The sequence below is a fragment of the Melozone crissalis genome, unplaced genomic scaffold (genome assembly GCF_028551555.1).
Source record: "Melozone crissalis strain CALT ecotype California unplaced genomic scaffold, PUWL_Pcris_2 ptg000214l_1, whole genome shotgun sequence".
In the NCBI taxonomy this organism is placed as follows: Eukaryota; Metazoa; Chordata; class Aves; order Passeriformes; family Passerellidae; genus Melozone; species Melozone crissalis.
Window position 1 is genome coordinate 112,760 of NW_026535977.1, and position 19,041 is coordinate 131,800.

At 39.6% G+C, this 19,041-nt stretch overlaps 1 protein-coding gene across 1 annotated transcript in view; it reads right to left on the reverse strand.

Moving 5' to 3' along the window:
* Positions 1-19,041, reverse strand: part of LOC128949280 (inositol polyphosphate 4-phosphatase type II-like) — a gene marked incomplete at its 5' end in the record, with an annotated part of 125,004 nt that overhangs the window by 12,647 nt on the left and 93,316 nt on the right. Inside the window, 3 exons of the mRNA XM_054294139.1 lie at positions 11,815-11,969; positions 13,795-13,907; positions 17,565-17,662. Of these exons, the coding sequence (XP_054150114.1) occupies positions 11,815-11,969; positions 13,795-13,907; positions 17,565-17,662 (366 nt within the window). The remainder of the gene's footprint in view (positions 1-11,814; positions 11,970-13,794; positions 13,908-17,564; positions 17,663-19,041) is intronic.

The window sequence follows — 19,041 nt, forward strand, 5'->3', positions numbered from 1 at the left end:
TGGAAGAGTTATCAAATAAAGTTTTTCTATGAAAATAAACAAGAATTTAGCATAAGGGCACTATAACTACATCACTTGATGGCTACTGCTCTCTATGTAAACAAGGAAAGTAACCAAAGTGGACTTCTACCCTTATTGCAAAGCATGCAGTAGTTATCATATGAATTGAGCAAACAAGCAGCCTCTATCTTGTAGCAGCTAAAGTTTAAAGAGTAACTTAACAGTACACATTTCGTTTCTTACCCATTTCTTCTTTCTAATAACTCCTGGCTTCCTTGACCTCATGATAATAAATAAATTAGTGTCTAGTGACAAGCATATGTTTAAAAGCCCATCAGGTTCTGATGTCAGCAAAATTTTCCTCAAGCTAAGTTTTGCCCTCATACCTTTATTTCACCTTCAGGTATTTACCATGACAACTACAGAATACACTTCTGAGACCTGATCCAACTCCTTTAAAAGGCAACATTCCCTAACCATGAGTGGCAAGTCTTTGGGTGCCAAATTTAACAGCCCAGGCTTCCTCTAGTTCTACAGAGCATCCCCAGGATGATTCAGGGCCCCTAAATCAGGCTACTAACCATCCTCCCCAGGACAGTATTGGGAACCTGAGTCCTTAGCTGGGATACAATAGCTATCTAAAGTTTTATGATAGAAATAGCTTGATTATAAGTGTTGCACTGAATTCAGTGGTCTTTGGAAATAACTTCTCCAATGCCAATCGCCCAAATGTTTTTTCCCTCTCATCTTCAAAGAGCTTCATAATCTCAAGTCCATACTTGCACTGCCACTGTATCCCCTAAAATATGAAGCTCACAAGCCTAGATTTTATCTCCAGCACCATAAACATAGTCAAACATGATGGATAACAACATAAACTTTCAAGCTCACTTGACGACAGAGTACTTTTGAAGGACAGACTTGATTTTTGTCTGTAGTGTAAATAAAAGAAAAACCAAGAGATTTATGAGCCAGGAATTGTCAGGTTTGGGCTACATTATGATGTGGTACAGAACATTAGGCTTTGCAACAAGATGAAATGTATTATTTCTCTTTTGGCATTCCATACCCAATGGAGTATGGATAGCGAGCTTCAAGTTTTTATTTTTGCCATATAAGATCATTTGACTTTTTCCACTCCATTGTAGTATATTTTTAATTTAATAAAACTTATAATTAAAAAACCCCTTCTAGTTTATTCAAGGATTACAATTCAGAGGGGGTTCATTTAATTCCAATAGTTTTAACATCTGTGGTTTAAGTTGCAGAAAGCTTCAAAAGTAGCTATTGAAGTAATGTATTGCTTCATTTACAAAGGAAATTGGATGCCTAATGCATTTTGTGGTGCAATAATAACGAAGCTGTAGTATTTGCATAAAGCAGCCCACAGTAGTACCAGGTGTAGGTCCTGTCTGAAGAAAGGCTTTTAGACTTTTCCTAGCCCAGTGTGGACACATTATTCCATCGGGTTACACATTAGCATAGAGTTTTGCTTTCCAAATGGCTTTGATTGGTCTGATCAGAGGATCAGCCTCTTCATCTCAACAACCTATTATTTGCTACAAGGATCTCATCCTGATAATCATGAGCCATACTTCTTCTGGGTATGAATTTATGTAGACCTAATTCAAACCTAGGAGGTGAACTCCAAACGGTGTTACCGTATTCGCTGCAACAACAAGCAAAGCAGAAAATGTCAGGGTTTAATCTGCTCAAGAGAGAAACACTCTCAGAAGAGAACTATGTCTCAAAAATATCTGTCTTGTGTTTGAACATCTGTGTAAGCATGCAGGAGGTAATCTGTACTAAGTTCAAGTTCATTACCACCTCATTGCAAGTTTTTCAGATTGGAATTAAGTTAAGACTGAAATGAGGTTTTTTTAATCCCTATTGTGCTGCACCAAAGAAGATGCTTTGTGACAGCAGGAAGAACGATTGCCTTTAGGATAGAAAATATAAAATTTGAGATACATCTGTCACAAAAAGATTTTTAAATAGTCTGCTAAGCCTACAAATACTTTTCTACACTACTGTACCCAGCATTGTCTTGCCAGTGAATACCCTTGGTGTAAAAGTAAGAAAATGTGTCTGATTTGAAAAATGTTACTGCACTCAAGTTTCTCTGAAAACCAAGAACAAGAGCTTGATCACATTGTATGAAATGCCTACATTTTCCTAGAGCTTCTATCCCACCAAAATTTTCATTTACAAACAAAGATCATCACATGAAGATAATAAATCTGGCAGCACATCTTGGGCTCCTTGCATGGCACAGGAGAGAAAATAAACAGCATCATAGTCGTCTGATATGTGCCAAATTACTTGAAAAATAAATTCAAAAAGCGTCTTCACACGGCAAATGAACGTCAAACTAACTTTAATGTGGTTATCTACAAATTTGCTGATAATATCACTGTGATAGCAAATTTTTACAGAGAAAGGTGACATAGGGAGCAGCCTTCTCCCTGAGGCTACCACACAGCAGGAAAGCCAGAGAGGATTTTATTCAGGATGATGTTGAGGGAAGATTATCCATCAGCACTCAAAAGCTTAAACACCAGTTCAGCAGTGTCCAGAAGGCAGAGAGCCTTGAATTGTGCAGCCAGCATTGCTGCATTTGCTATGTCAGCATGAACCCAAGTAGCAAGGAGGAGTGTGAAAACAGAATTAGTACTATGCAGAAAAGTGAATGTCAGTAAGGTAATGAACATTATTTACAAGCTTTGCTATTGCACACTCAAGTACAGCAACAGGACTCTTATTTAAAGCAAAACAGTCTATGAGAAGAGGCCCTTTTAAAGAAAAAGTAGATTCAAATGAAATTTCAAACAAAGGAAGGACTATGATGTCATAAAGGACTTGGCACCTCTGTACTAGTTTTCTCCCACTTTAAAATTGAAAGAGATCCAAGAGCATTTCTTTCTCTTGCCCTTTGGTTGTCAATTATAAGCTTTTTAAATCAAAAAACATTTGACTTTAAAAAGTGCAAGTGGAATAAATACTCAAACCAGTTATAGCCAATATTATCAAAGCAGTCTCTTGTGGATTTTAAGAATAATTTAATGGATCTTTGAGAATGAGATATTGTTGTAGCTGCTTGCCTCTGCCTGATGCTACTTTGATCACTTCAAAACCAGCCAATAATGCCTCTGCCACAGTGCCAGTTTACCCATTTTCATTTGCTTTCCTGAGGCTTTCAATGTAACAACCATTTAGGAGAAATAAACTTAGAACAGAGACCATGCCAGTCTTGGTTAAACACCATGAGCTAAAACCCTAAAGAAACCAAACCAAAACCATGTGAAAAACACTCCACAACAAACTACTCTGGACCCTCACATATTTTACTTACTACACACCACAAGGCAGTTTGTTGGAAGCTGCAAACCTTTCTGAGCTGATTACTTTGTATTCTGTAGATGCTCTGCTATCAACAGTTATGAAAGAATTACAAAGGAATTTAAATTAAAAAACCACCAACTTTGGAACGATGGTTGCAAATCAAATATAAAAGCCAACACTATTTTGACAGGAATTATGTATTTTCATCAGATTTTCAGTTCACCCAGGACACAAACTATTAACCAGATGATCCTACAACGGGGTTTTATAAAATACATGACTGTGTGATCAGATTGCACCTCAGTCTTTTCAATGTTTCAGTAATCTAAACAAGTTCCTCAAATCTGAAAAATGCTGAGTGGAGAGGGGCTGAAGAGTAAATATATATATTTTTTAAAGTCAGGTGTATCTCAGTGATCTATTGCAGATAATATGATGCCTTTTTAGCCTGTCTTTCTCTAGAAAGCAAAGGGCACATGCTAGCTCTCGGTGTGAGGGGAAGGAACAGCAATGTGTACATATCCTCTTTGGGCACAAGGACTGAGTTCAGCTAAACTGAAATGTGGGATAAGAAGGCTCACACATTACAGTGTTCCCACAAGGGTAAGGAGACGTGCAGCCAAGGGGAGGCTGTAGCATGAAATTAAAGCTGATGATACATCAGAAAACCCATAGGATGAATGAGAGGGACAGAAAGGAAGGTTTCTTATCTATGTACTACACAACAATTTCACGGAGCAGTAAGTGAAGTTCCTGAGCAGCACACACAGAGGCATTGTCTCCCTCAGCAAGAGGCAACCTAACAAAAGAGGCTGGTTCACATACCAAAGGATGTCATCCCTTAACAGAAGAGAGAGGGAGCAGTGATTCCCTTCCCACGCGCTGATCTCCGTGGTCTAAGGGACTGTAGATCTTGGCTAAGCCTTGTCTGGAATCACAAGACTCTGCAGAGGCAGAAACGCGCTCTGGCACCTTCCTGGGGCATTAGGAGCATCTCCAACAGAGCAGAAAAGCCAAGGGCTTTTCCCACTGCTGGAAGACAACACACACATGGCAACTTGCAGGCTGGGGAGAGGAGACAGGCTGGCAGGGAAGTAAACCCAGACCAGGGCACGGGAACAGCACTGCAGATGCACAGCCAAACCAGTGCCCAGGGATTGTGGCATTAGGGGTTTGGTTAGACCCACAGGACAACTGCAGCACCACTAAGTCCCAGGGCTGCAGAAACTACTTTAACTGTTCTATCATTAGGAGTCAGCTGTGGAGCGGGCTGTGCACTTTGGCAGGACTCCAACATTTCCTTTGCATTAACTTCCTTACAAACATGTGCTTTCTATTCATACAAATTATAGCAGAGACCTCCACTACTAAGAATGCAAATTCCCCAAACTATCTCCCAGCTTTATCTCTGGGTGATCTAGAGAATAGGACAGCAATATAATACTGCTGTCTCCATTCCTGGGTTTAGTTCCAGCTGACTGCAGACAACATCATGAAAGTAGGAAATACATAATAGGTACATAATGATCCAAATGGAAACTCCTCTGGTCACTGCCCTGCAAACAGCTACCAGGACTTGTATTGCAGGTTAATACTGAGAAACAACTTGTTGCTGCCAGGGATTCCAGTGAAAGGTCACCAGTGGCTGCTGTAATGGTAAGGACACGCTTACAAAATGTCACTCACCAAACCAGAGCTGCCACAGAAAGCAACAAGTAGAAACTACTGCTAAAACTAAGCTGAGAAAAGCCACTGTCAGAAGAGTTTCTATAAAAATACCACACACTAAGATGTTACTGCAAGAGAGTAAGAAACAGGGAAATGCTCATTGGAAAAAGAAAAAGCAGCAGGCTGAAGGGAGAAAACCCCCATACATCAAAGACAGTTCCTCAAATTATGGTTATAAAATACGGGGGCTGATGATGACACACAATTACATCTCTCCTTTTATTTTGGTATCCAATATGATTTTAGATTCCTTCCCTAAAGAACCTGAGATAGAAAAATTCAGATCCAGTGTCTGAAGCTGAATAGGACCCTAATTATTTGAAAGCACAATTGTATAACAGAATGTGCCTGGTCACCTTATGAATGCATCATAATAAAAAATGGAAAAAGATAATGTGGAGATTGAATGCTGAAATCTCTCATGTCATGTACATCTTAAGCACTAGGCTAGCCCCCAGAGATGGTGGCTGGCCCTGAGCCAGTGTTCCATCCCAAAGGATGGGACTCAGGGAAAAAAAACCTGAAACCAGGCTGCTGGACAAGAAAAGATGATTATCTGAGCCAGAGAGCATTCCTACAATAGGAAACTAAGTTTATGAAGGGATCAAGGGAGTCTAAAATGAGAGGAAAGATAAACCTAGAAATGTATTTAGCTGCTTCCTTTACAAGGCAGCCAGAGCTATAGCCTGACACTCCGTCACCTTTCTCCTGAAGGAATGCAGGATCTGCTATCACAAAACCACCTTGTCTGGAAGAGCAGCTGGTTGCTTCATCCTTGTGTGCCCCCTCCCACCTTTGGACAGTCTGTAGGTTGCTGGGACTGCAGACAGGAAGTTATGAGCCCTCCCTGTCCAAGTTATATCACTCTGAGAAGAACACTGGTTTAGAGGCCAGTAACTTCTAGAAGAAATTTCATGTTTGATAGCTTTAACTCGCTGTTGTATGCTACTACTGCCCTCTTACTCTCATTTCCTGCTTCTTTCTTATCTACATTTTAGACTTGGCAGTGTTGTTCTTCCTGAGATTTAGCTGAACATGGCCAAAGCCATGGTAATTCAGCTGTAGGAACTGGATTTTCAATAGATAATGAACATGCATACAGGACTTTTCCCACACACTCTTCCAGGAAATCTTAATCAAAGTGAAATATAACAGGAAGAAACCTGGTATTACTCAGTCTGGTGATTATAAACATCTGGTTGTTGATTTCTGCTAAGACCGAGTTTTTCATGGAAGCTCTTAATAAGCAATAAAGCACTAGATGAATGAGAAAATTAATGAAGTTTTCCATAAGCAACTAGAAAAACCTCAAAAGTGAACACCAAACAATATTTTACAATAATCTAACTACTTGCATGCTAGCTTTGTCTAATCACAACAGGTGAATTAACTTTTAGAAAACAAGATGGATGGCAGTTCAAAGCACCAAAACTGGACCTTACTGTTACTTAATGCCCAGGCTCCTATCAGCACATCAGGTGATGCAAATCATCTACAGCTTCCACCTCCAAATAGAGATGTTAAGTTTCTAAAGAGCCATAGAATGATGTAAAAATCTATACTGGAAGTCAGGCTTGCCTTTCGAAAGTTTTGTTTGCACTGTGCTTATACTTTTAAAAGAAAAAAGAAAAGGTGGTGGAGGTCAGATATTCCTCCTCCTCAACTCACTCATTTTTAATGTCCTCAAACAGCTCTTTAAAAAAGGAGATATTTTCTTTATAATTGGCTCATCAAAAGCCCAATACTTGTTGTCCAGATCATTCATTCTTTGAACTCGTGCTTCAGGGAGATTTTTGATAGGCACTTTATCTAAGACACCCTGAAATATCCTTAACCGTTTCAAGTGGAAACAGTGTGTGCCACACTGAGTCAAATTTTGTATTCAATGTCAGAAACACGTGACAGGTGTTGTGCCCAGCTCAGAACGATGATAAGGCTGACAGCATGGAGGATTCACCATAGACAGTGGATTTGTCATGGCCTTTGTTACTGCTTTGAGGCTTTATTGGAAACATGCCCAATGACAGGAGATCCTGAGGTTATTCATGACCCACAGCCTCCAAAAGGGATCCTGTCACTGAAACAATAAAGCTAAATAGAGTCAGAAAAGAAATAAATTTTAAAAAGGGAAAAAAATCTATTTTTTTTTACAGAGCTACTTCATTATGCATTGCCCACCAGTCCATCCTCCCTTAACAGCAGTCAGCTCTAAAGACCAAAAAAATAGAACCATGTGACAGATACTGCAATGAACTCAGGTAAACCAGTTTTGTGCCTCTCTGTCTCTTGGAATAGACTTAACACTGAATGATAGGAAACATTCAGGTATGGGTGAAGGGAAAAATAAGAATATTGATGCCTGCAAAAAGAGACTTGGAAGTGGCAGAGACATTATAAACAGGGTTTTAATACGATGTGAATTACAAGCACTTGATACAGAGGGGATGATATATTGATTTTCCTCATTCTGAACTATGCCTGTCACTAAGATCAATGGAAGTCACAAACCTATATCAAGGAAATTATAATATGTGGAATTATTTATAGAATGGCTGCTCCAGGTACACATCAATTGCAGCATCATAATGGCCCGACTTATGACTGAGGACAAAGCCATCTATTACATATTGTAAATGAGAAAGTGTGCATTGCCATCATTGCTTCATTTTCCACATTTTTCATAAGTGAAAGGAAGAACTAATAGAAGCATTCTTGTACAGCCTTTTTTTATAAAGAAGCAACAAACATTGTAGAGTTTATCACTAAACGACAACAATTCCACTTACAAACTAAGTCATTAAAAGAACAGCTACAGGCAGTATTTTCCAAAACAGAGTTATGCAATGTACACCAAGGCAAATACGCTGAAACTTTGGGAATCACTTCTGGATTGCTCAAAATTCTGGGCACCCTGAAGAAGCTGAAAAGCAGCAGCACACAGGAGGGCAGCATCTCCAAGCTGCTGGTGGCAAGGAAGCATGAACCTGTAAACGCATGCTTCCTTTTTCCACTGCAAAAGCTCTGTCACCACTGGCAGACAAAGAAAAAGTCTAATGGCTACACAGGCACCTTTATAATTTTCATATCTCAAAATTATGGCATTTCCAATAAAGTCTGCTTTTGAATCACCATTTACTTCTACAGTTCACTTAGTTTCACAGCAGTCTCTACCTCCCACTGTTAACTCTTAAAAGAAGCCTTTCAAAGGTCAACCCAAACTGTTAGGATTCTAGATGGTAAAACTGAATTTTTCATGTCTACTTGTTCTTCTGAAAGGCTTAAAAGCAATTTGTGGCAATCAGCACAAAGGGATTTGATTGACAAACTTTAACAAAGTGATCTAGAGAAGATTCATTGGGAAAAAAACTGCTAAAATTGCAAATTAAATGGCAAATAGTTTTTCTCTGTCTGCCCTTGAAGGAAAATAGGTTCTCTTCTTAGACGCGAAAATTTTGAATTCGGGAGGGAAAAAGAGGAATTTGGCTGGGTTTTTTTTGTATTTTATTTTTAAACCTCTAGTATTGTGTTAGACTGATAGCAACCAGCATAGTTAGAAGATTTATTTCTTTACTATCCTGATGGTGCAAATTATTTTGTATGCTACTGCCACTACTGCAAAGCCTTTGCTTTAGTCCTCAGACAATCCTATTACCCAAGTCAAAGTAACTCATTTTTCACCTACTTTAATTCAGTTCTGAAATTCATATACAGGGCAAGAGCAGGATAAAGCTTTTGTCTGTTTGAAAGTACAGCATAACTGATAGATTTTACATTTTTGTAATGGTGCTTCAACCTCATATACCCATTTGCTTGTTTAATTTTTAAGTATTATTCTGATTTTTTTGCCTTTACAACATTCTTCTGTGACTTCAAATTACTGTTGCCTGCAAATATAACTAATGTGTTAATCTTCTCAACTTTCAAATCACTCACATGACATAAACCCACTCAAAACCATTTATATTTTGATCTACAAAAACCTACTACATTTTTTTACTAACAAGTTCAGGTTTTTTAAAATTATATTTATGTCTGTGAAAATTTTCCAATCTCCTACTCTACTCAAAGCTATTCTAACATTATGGCGATTTTATGTAATTAAATTATTTTCCTGTCTGGTAACTTACTGTAGTTTACATACTTTTGTATTTATTGGAGACATACCAGAAAAAAAAAAAAAAGCATTTGAAATGCCAAAAAACAAAATTTAACACAGAAAACTCAGAATTCATTAATGATAAAATATGTAGTTATGAAAGACTGCACAAAACTCATTCACTCACTGAATCACTACAGAGACTGAGGGATTTATGCAAGGTGCAATACATCCAAAACAATACAGCTCAGTTCAACACACCACATCTCACTGCATTAGTAGCACTTGTCAACTAAACCTACAGCTAAGCCATCTCAGCTCATTTACTCTTTATAAAATTACCTTTTCTCTTCAGAGCAGCTATCTTTGCCAAAGGACAAAGGGTTTATGTGGGCAAACCTACAGTATTAGTCTACACATTAAGCACCTATTCTGGCAATAATAAATATGAAGGTCCAGAATTACCCATTACAGACCGTAAACATGCTTGTTTACTTATTAGGATCTTTATAAAGCCACCATACAAACAATTTGTGTTTAAGAAAAGTCCAAGATATGATTCAGTTACTTCTTTGCAGGCTGACCAAAATATTTTCTATTAGTTTTGCAGTGACCTTTGTTATATGTTATTCTAGTGTCGGGGATACACATTTTAAAACTCCTCTTGACAATGTGATTAGAACTGTTACTATATGATTAAAACTATATGATTAAGCTCATTAAAACCAATGATGAAAGTTTCTTTAGATAATCTAGCATGTGGATTAATTTTATGATTGACATTTGTTTGCTCAAGAAGGTTTTTTTATTCATCAAAGACTCAGGTAATGAAAAATCTTTACATCTTTTAATTACACATTCCTGATAATATCAGCCTCAATTTCTGCATAGTTGCAATTTAGAATAAAACATGTTTTAATTCACTTCTTCTAAAGCGCAGTAAAGATTTCATCAGGTATTAGTGGCAAACACCACCAGTCCAAACCTACTTGGATGTTTCTTTTCAATAACGTGACTAGTAAGAATTGCCATGCGTAACAAATTTTTCTTTTGCTTTCTCAGTGTTTGTGTAGATGTCGAACAAAAAATTTAATGACTGCGCAAATGGTTTTTAAAATACCCTCAAAATTGAAAGATAACTTTTTTTAAAAGCAACTGCTGCTCAGACTACTGCTCATATTCTACAGTCGGTGAGCTGACCCTTGCAAGATTTCACATATCTGTCTCACAAACTGTTAATGACAGATAAAACACACCGCTGCAAAGAGCCTGCCCTGAGGTGACCCAGCAGCAGTCAGGCTGCTGCTCAGGCAGGCCTGGGCTCTGCTGGGCACTCAGAACCAGCCTCAGACCCTGTGCAGGCAGGCCTGGGCTCTGCTGGGCACTCAGAACCAGCCTCAGACCCTGTGCAGGCAGGCCTGGGCTCTGCTGGGCACTCAGAACCAGCCTCAGACCCTGTGCAGGCAGGCCTGGGCTCTGCTGGGCACTCAGAACCAGCCTCAGACCCTGTGCAGGCAGGCCTGGGCTCTGCTGGGCACTCAGAACCAGCCTCAGACCCTGTGCAGGCAGGCCTGGGCTCTGCTGGGCACTCAGAACCAGCCTGGGCTCTGCTGGGCACTCAGAACCAGCCTCAGACCCTGTGTGCCCGTGGCCCTGGGCTCTGCTGGGCACTCAGCACCAGTCTGGGCTCTGCTGGGCACTCAGAACCAGCCTCAGACCCTGTGTGCCCGTGGCCCTGGGCACTCAGAACCAGCCTGGGCTCTGCTGGGCACTCAGCACCAGCCTGGGCTCTGCTGGGCCCTCAGAACCAGCCTCAGACCCTGTGTGCCCGTGGCCCTGGGCTCTGCTGGGCACTCAGCACCAGCCTGGGCTCTGCTGGGCACTCAGAACCAGCCTCAGACCCTGTGTGCCCGTGGCCCTGGGCACTCAGAACCAGCCTGGGCTCTGCTGGGCACTCAGCACCAGCCTGGGCTCTGCTGGGCACTCAGAACCAGCCTCAGACCCTGTGTGCCCGTGGCCCTGGGCTCTGCTGGGCACTCAGCACCAGTCTGGGCTCTGCTGGGCACTCAGAACCAGCCTCAGACCCTGTGTGCCCGTGGCCCTGGGCACTCAGAACCAGCCTGGGCTCTGCTGGGCACTCAGCACCAGCCTGGGCTCTGCTGGGCACTCAGAACCAGCCTCAGACCCTGTGTGCCCGTGGCCCTGGGCTCTGCTGGGCACTCAGCACCAGCCTGGGCTCTGCTAGGCACTCAGAACCAGCCTCAGACCCTGTGCAGGCAGGCCTGGGCTCTGCTGGGCACTCAGAACCAGCCTCAGACCCTGTGTGCCCGTGGCCCTGGGCTCTGCTGGGCACTCAGCACCAGCCTGGGCTCTGCTGGGCACTCAAAACCAGCCTGGGCTCTGCTGGGCACTCAGAACCAGCCTCAGACCCTGTGTGCCCGTGGCCCTGGGCTCTGCTGGGCACTCAGAACCAGCCTCAGGCTCTGCTGGGCACTCAGAACCACCCTCAGACCCTGTGTGCCCGTGGCCCTGGGCTCTGCTGGGCACTCAGAACCTGCCTCAGGCTCTGCTGGGCCCTCAGAACCAGCCTCAGGCCCTGTTCGCTGGCAGCCCTGGCCTGGCTCAGAGTTCCATGGAGCCCCACGTACCTCCTCATGCAATCCAGCGCCCGGATGAAGAAGTCTTTGTGCAGCTGGTGCTCGTCCCTCAGGATGGAGCACTGCTCCAGCGTCACTGACATGGATGTCCTGTCTTTGGCACTCTTGCAGCAGGTGAAGCGCACTCCGTTCAGCTTGCGGCAAATCTGAAACACGGGCAGGCCCCACAGGTCAGCCCTTCCTTCCTACCAGGCTGCGCAGCCCTACAGCTCTGCAAGCCCAGCGAGGGCTTCCAGACAGCTACAGCACTTCTCAAGAAGAAAACATCTTCTGGAAGTTAGTACCAGTACACTGAATTCCTGAATTTGACATGGGACTTTCATAACTATAAAAGAAACAGTTCCTTCACCGTTTCCTCACTGAATGCAGCAGCTGCCCTGTTCAATGAAAGCTAAATTGTCTGAATATCTGATGAATGAAGATATGGTGAGTCTTAACTCACAAACATGAATGTAGCAGACTAACTTCTTGTGAAGGTATGGAGTCAGACACATCTAACTTACATAGTTTTTATTTTCAACAGGTGAACTGTTCAATGTATGGCTCACAATTAATAAAGTTTAACAAATTGCTGCCATGGATTGTCTACTTTCACTTATACTTTGAAAAAGTTATAACACATAAAGGAAACATGACATTTTGGAGGATGATTCCTCCTCTTAGGAATCAATCTGTGGTTGTATCATTCCATTAGTTTATACTATGGTTTCAAATGATATTTTACTAGAAAAAGAAAAATTGAAGGAGAGCTTCTGTGCCCAAATCTACCATTTCCCAGATATAACCTGTCCTGAGAAAAGGTAATACTTTGCTTACACCTATCCCTGGGGAATCACAGCTGTAATGGTACAAAACCTCAAAATGTTTGTGAGAATGCAGCAAGGCAATAAACTACAGCAGGAATCACAAAAAGAAACTTCCCGCATTGGCTATCATGGGAGAGCTCGCAGGATGAACTGGAACATGAACTGAAACATGACCAGTGTCAGTCCAGCAAATAAGTGTTTCTTCATCTAATGCTAATTGCATTCTTAGAAATTCTATTAAACAATAAATAATATTAAATTCTATAAAAATCAGAAAATACTTAGAGCCTTTAAGTTCTTTGTGATACCATGGTGAGGACAATCTCAAAAGTTTAATTTAGGGAACCAATTAAGGGAATCTTACTTAGAATCCAAAGAGGTACAGGATAGTGAAGGAGAACCTATGAGTGTTTCTTCCATCATATAATTGAAAATTTTAAAAGTTAAATCTGTTTAAAAATTTGAACAGTTGCACTGGGATTTAAAACAAGTACTATATGATAATCTGCTTAAATAATTATGTGAAAGAACTGTTTCATTGAAGAGATTAATTCTCTTTGCACTAGTATCTTTGGAAGCCCCCGATTCATTGGGGCTATTCGATGTGAATGAGTCCTAAAAAAATTTTAAAATATTAAAAAATCATTTATAAAATAAAGTAAAAAAATCCCAGGTAATTATTCTGGATGAGTGATGGGCTCATATGTGGAATCTTGTACTTCCACTGCAATAAAAAAGTGATATTGCACAGCTACTGCACTGACAAAGTTTTCTTCTTACATCTTTTTCAATAAATAAATGGAATATAGAATAACAGTGTGTAGATCACTAGGACCAGAAATACACATTTCAGAAAGTTAAAGTAAGGGAACCAAGCAATCGTGTCCCACATCATACCTCAAGGACACTAAAAAATTATTTTGAGTAATTTTATATTATCAAAGAATGGATATCAAACAAATCACTCAAATTCTAGCAGGTTCTACCAGTTTAAAAAGTGAGAAAAAGAAATTGTCTGCAAAAAACTATTACAGCACATCTGCCTCCTTTAACCAGTGAGTTTTCCAGTCATTTCCTTAAAATCCATTGCAGTTACAAAGTCAGCAAGCTTATGAAAATGAGTTTATGGTTAGTTCATCAATTTCTTTGAAACAAGAGAGCTCACCGTTGCAGCCAGCCACATGATTTCTACATTCTTTCTCTTTTTGGCCTGGATATTTTGATGAAGACTTTCTAGCAATCCCTTTAAATCATTTTGTTCTTGAAAATGTGGTAAACCTGGGAAAAAAGGACGAAAAAAGTTGCTCATTTTGATAAGGTTGGTGATATGATTGTCCCGACTAAAGAACGCTCATGGTAAAGAACAGGTCTATTATTTACAGCCTTGTTTTGGAACACAGGATAGAAATTACCAGCTAAATATTTAAGGAATAAGCAAACCTTATGTCTTTTGAGTATTGCCTTGTCCTCCCTAAGATCTTCACGTGGAAATTTGAAGTATCTTCAACCTTTATCTTATAAATGGATGGTGAAAAACAAAACCAAATCTCTGCTGTAGTTCTGTTCATCAGCTATTACAGACATTCAAAAGAAATCAGAAAAATAAAAAAAAAACTGAGTGTATTACAACCTGCTTTGATGGGATGATTATTTTTTAAAATTAAAGTAAAAAATTAGGGTTTTGTTTTCAAATTGAAACATCTAGTTTTTGTTTTAAAATATGCCTTAGATTTTTCTATAATGTAAGATAAGGGTTAAACAGCACTTAGTATCCCCTCTAAAAAGTAACAAAGTATCTTTCTCCTGAAATTAAGTGGGGCTTTATTTTGAAGTAGAAAATAATTTCAAGTTTGCTTAAAATCCAAAAATTTACCTGCTTGTTCTGGGTATGGAATTTAAGTTGAAGTTTAATTTATCCTACATCTCCAGCAAAAATTCAAGAGTAGGCAATTTAATTTCCCCCTCTGTTTCATATGTATATAGAGGAGGGATTTTTCTAATGTTGCATTTATCCTTGCTAGTTCTGAAAATCAATAAAAACATGCAGAATCTGTTTTTTGAAATTATTTCTTCTCATGGTGGCAAAGTAAAAAGAATTTAAATCATAGTTATCACCAAATAAAGGGGCCAGAATCAAGTGGAACAAAGTGAAACTAAATTGATCAATGGATTTCTTCAAGCAGAGAAAGTAAATTATCCATCCAGTGAGGGGAAAAAACCCCACAACCCAAGCCCCAAACCCAAGCCCAAAAACTTATACTCAATTGGAAGAAAAAAAATGAGGGAAGTATTAATGAAGGTCAATATCCATTCTCCTAACGTGATCCAAGTTGGAATGATCCCTCTCATCAACAGGCTTTTACCTTTTACATCTAATAAATTCTGTAGTTTCCCTTATCCATGATTCATAGGAAGAAGTACTTTAAATCTATTCAAAAAGAACTAAGTTGCTCCAGTCATACTGTGCTGTCTAAAAAAACTCACAAACAAACAAGAAAAAAAGAAAAAGGGAGGAAAACGTACATCCAGAATCTGTTTTGCAATAATTTTAATGTGGATTGTTTTACCTCTGTATCACAAGCTCTGATTGTACATTAGATAATGTAGAGCACATAAAACCACATCACACTCTGCTAGACTATTACACTTATGGGTGCATCTGTTTCTTTAAAACAGAGAGCACAAAATGGCAAAGATGCTTTGAGATGATGCAAATGTATCACTAAACATTCTATTGCTCCCAGTAGCTTTCCTTTGGGTCACAGCAGAAAACGTGACATCTCAGAGGGATGACTTCAGCACAGGTACAGCAAGAGTCTCCTAATTCACAGTACTGCCAAAGGGGTTGCACCTTGACTGGAAATGATCAATGGCCTAAACTCCTTGGGTCCCCCACAGTACCAAACCACCAAATCAGGCTGATAAGGGGGAGAAGCCTGGAAATACCAAACAGCCTTTTTGTTTTCAGGTACTTACGTACTACTAAACAACTATCTTACGTTTTTGGACCCTTACTGTCTTAGTATTTCTATAAAAGCAGTACCATTTTGAGCTATATTTGGTCAGCATTTTTGGTAGGAACCTTGCTGGAAACATGCTCTTATTTTCAGTTTCTGCTAAAAGAATTTAAGAAGTTAACAAATGGGTAAATGACGAAGTGTATGTTCATCCTAAAGACAGAAAGTCAGTGGATGCTTAGTTACAAGCAAGACTATTATTGCCAAGGAGAAATACAGACACAAGAGGAAAACTAACAGCGAAGGTGGCAATACCTTTCAGGGAGTGGGAAATTGAATTCTTTGAAAGGGAATATATGAATGAGGCAGCAGGCCAGGGAGGCTACCAAGGGTGGATCCAACAGCCTGGCAAATAGGGCTGCAAATGCTCAAATTCTGTTGGGCTTTTTGAGCACTGTTTGGAACTGACAGCTTTGGGAACACAGTCCTGCATTGATTTTGTAGCACAGATTTGGCATTATAGGAAATTATCTGGATAGGTGGGACAAAACCATCAAAAAGCCATCAATATTGAATGCCTCTCACGTGGCCCCAGCACCAGGGTTGCTGCCAGCCTTGTATGGAGGTTTGTCTTCCAGACGAGGGGGAACAGGAGTGGGATTAAGTCCTGCCACAAATGAACAAGTTTGAGAGCTTCCCTTTTTTCCCAGGGGGCTGGTTTAAAAGGCACATTTCTCCAAGGCAAAAGACTGACTCTGTATACTGGCAGGGAGCTACTGGGAAGGGCAGTGGAACCAAAAGATGCTTTATGTTCCACAAAAAATTGTATAAAGAAGAGACTGAGTTCTTAAAGGTAAAGAAAAAAAGCAAGAAAGTTATAATAACCAGAAAATACACGATGAACTAGACACAATTAGTTCTCAAAAGCCTTCACAGTCTGAAAGAAGTCCAGGAACTGTGTGGCTCACTAATAATCCTTCAGGAAGGCAGTACAAGTTTAAATTGTGTTAATGAAAAGTAGCCAATACTGTCTGCATGCAGTATTTTATAAAATAAAATCCATTTATGAGGTAGCAGATCTACCTTAGTCCTAACCTGCATGAGGTTAGTTTTTCGAGGATGTTTTCTTAGCAACATTCCCCTCAATTAATCACCCAACTTATTGTATGAGTTTCTCTGTAGACATCCTGGAAATAAATACTAGGTCTGTGGGGGGATGGATGGGCATCCTGCCCATCATTTAGGAAGGGCTTTTGTTTCTGTCAAAATGATTAACAAATTAAAATCATCCTGATATAAGAGATAAACATGTATACATACGCATGTGATGTATTAAAGTTTTACATAGCATTTAAACATCAGGCAGTTAAATCTCCCACATTTGGGACTATAGTTTGGGCATTAAAACTAACAGGATTCGATTGATGCAGATGTTTTCTTCAGTCCTTGCTTCTGGCAATCAGAGTAACAGCATAGTAATGCTTATGTTTATAATACAGAAGTTCTACAGAAGTGGAATACAGGGCCTATTCCAATGAAACCTTGTCGTTCATATAATGATGATGTGGCTCATTGCTTGTATTTGATCTGCAGATTTCTCCATGGTTCACCAAACCTCAACATATTTTCAGAATAAGAACAGAGGGTATGACTGAAGCTGATGAAATTGCCCACCAAGTATTTATGTAAAAATACAGTAGGTACAGACTGTCCTCTACATGAAATATTAACAAACTTATTATTTTAATAACTTAAAATAGCTGTTCAGTTCATCATTCCTCTGTTTCATTTTCTCTGTAGTTTCTGCTGTGGCACAAGGCCTGAAATCACTCCTGAGACCAGCAGGGTCATGTACAGGTACAAAATGTTTAAATTTATGGAACAAGTTATGGGATTCTGCTAATATTACTGTCTTATAACCTTCTACCTACTCAAAGCTTTTCAAACCGATTTGGACATTGCATTATTTTGTACTCACAATCAGGAGGCATTTTTTCTGTAAATAACTTGTAATATTCTTTGAGAAGCTCTAAGTTTTCCTGGTTAATGTTTTCCTGCAAAGTGGTATCTCCAAACCTATGAAAATACACAATAAATTATGAAAAAAACCCAAAACCCACAAACAACAACAAAAGATAAATTATCCTTCATAGTTATTTCTTTGCATAAAGAAATAACTTTGGTGCTAAATGCATTAGATTTTGTCAAACATGCAGTAGTTAAGTTCTTGTATGCTTTGGAATTAATTTTTGGAAACGAGATCATCGCTGATGCATACTTCTTCCAAAACTTTATTAACAAAGCAATCTATTTACAAACATGCAATAAGGCACTTATTCTTTTCCCCTCACAAATCGTGAATAAATGGAAAGGCACTTTGGGGGAATTCCAATTCCAAAAATTGGGTACCACAGGCAGAGAACACCAACTCTCCATCTCTTAGTGCTGCTACTGCTTAAGCATACCAATTTCTGTAAGAGCTGGATAATATGGAAGTGACACAAGATGGAAGAGAAGCTTATCTACAAAATAACTGTAGCTATAAAAACAAATATCTTTCTCTCTGAGACCAAGATTTCTACAACAGCCACATTTCACATGCCAAGAAACTAAATCTCACGGTACTACAGGAGATATGATTGTAAAGACACGAATGTCCCCATGACAATTAGGGCCAAAGTTTTGAAATTCATCTTCAGAATAGATTTGAAAAGGGAATGGAGGAGTACAGGAAGAGAGGCATGGGCAGATAAGTGAGAAACTCAGAGAGAAGGGGACACAGATCAGAAGATACCAAATATGCTGCTAAATTGGGAACAAGGGAAGCAAATATTTCAACAGGCCACAGGGAGAAGATGTAACTACTTCCTTAGTAGCCATTGCTGCACTGTCACATGAGAACATTTCTTTTAAATCGGAAACATTCTCAAGTGTATTCTATCAAAAAACAAATTAAAAGATTTTTTTTCTAATACAGTAACATTTCCTAGAAATTTGCCACGAAAGTGTTTTTATATTCTCAGGTTCTTTATCCCACAAACCCCTCCATGTTTTTAGCCATAAATCGTGTGTGGTGTTTTCAGTCTCAAAAACAAATGTACAACTTTAGGAGTTAAGCAGCATTTTGAATTAAGACAAAAGCAGACTGTAACTGCATGCATTAAAGCTGCTTCTGCATTGAACTTATTTTCTTGGCAGATATTAGTACATATCCATATTTATAAATATGCAGTTATTTTGTTTTCTCCTATGGCTTTCTTTGCACACAATGTAAAATGACCACTGGGAACAACACTTCCTGCCACTTCACTTGCAAGCCAGGCATCTTTTCATACCAACTCCTCTACAAGCCCCCAGGTAATCAGGCTATTTCTAAATGTTGTCAAATTTTTCCTCAGACTATTCATAACTCAGTCCTTCCTGCCTATCTCACTCGTGTAAGCTCCCACCAGCCT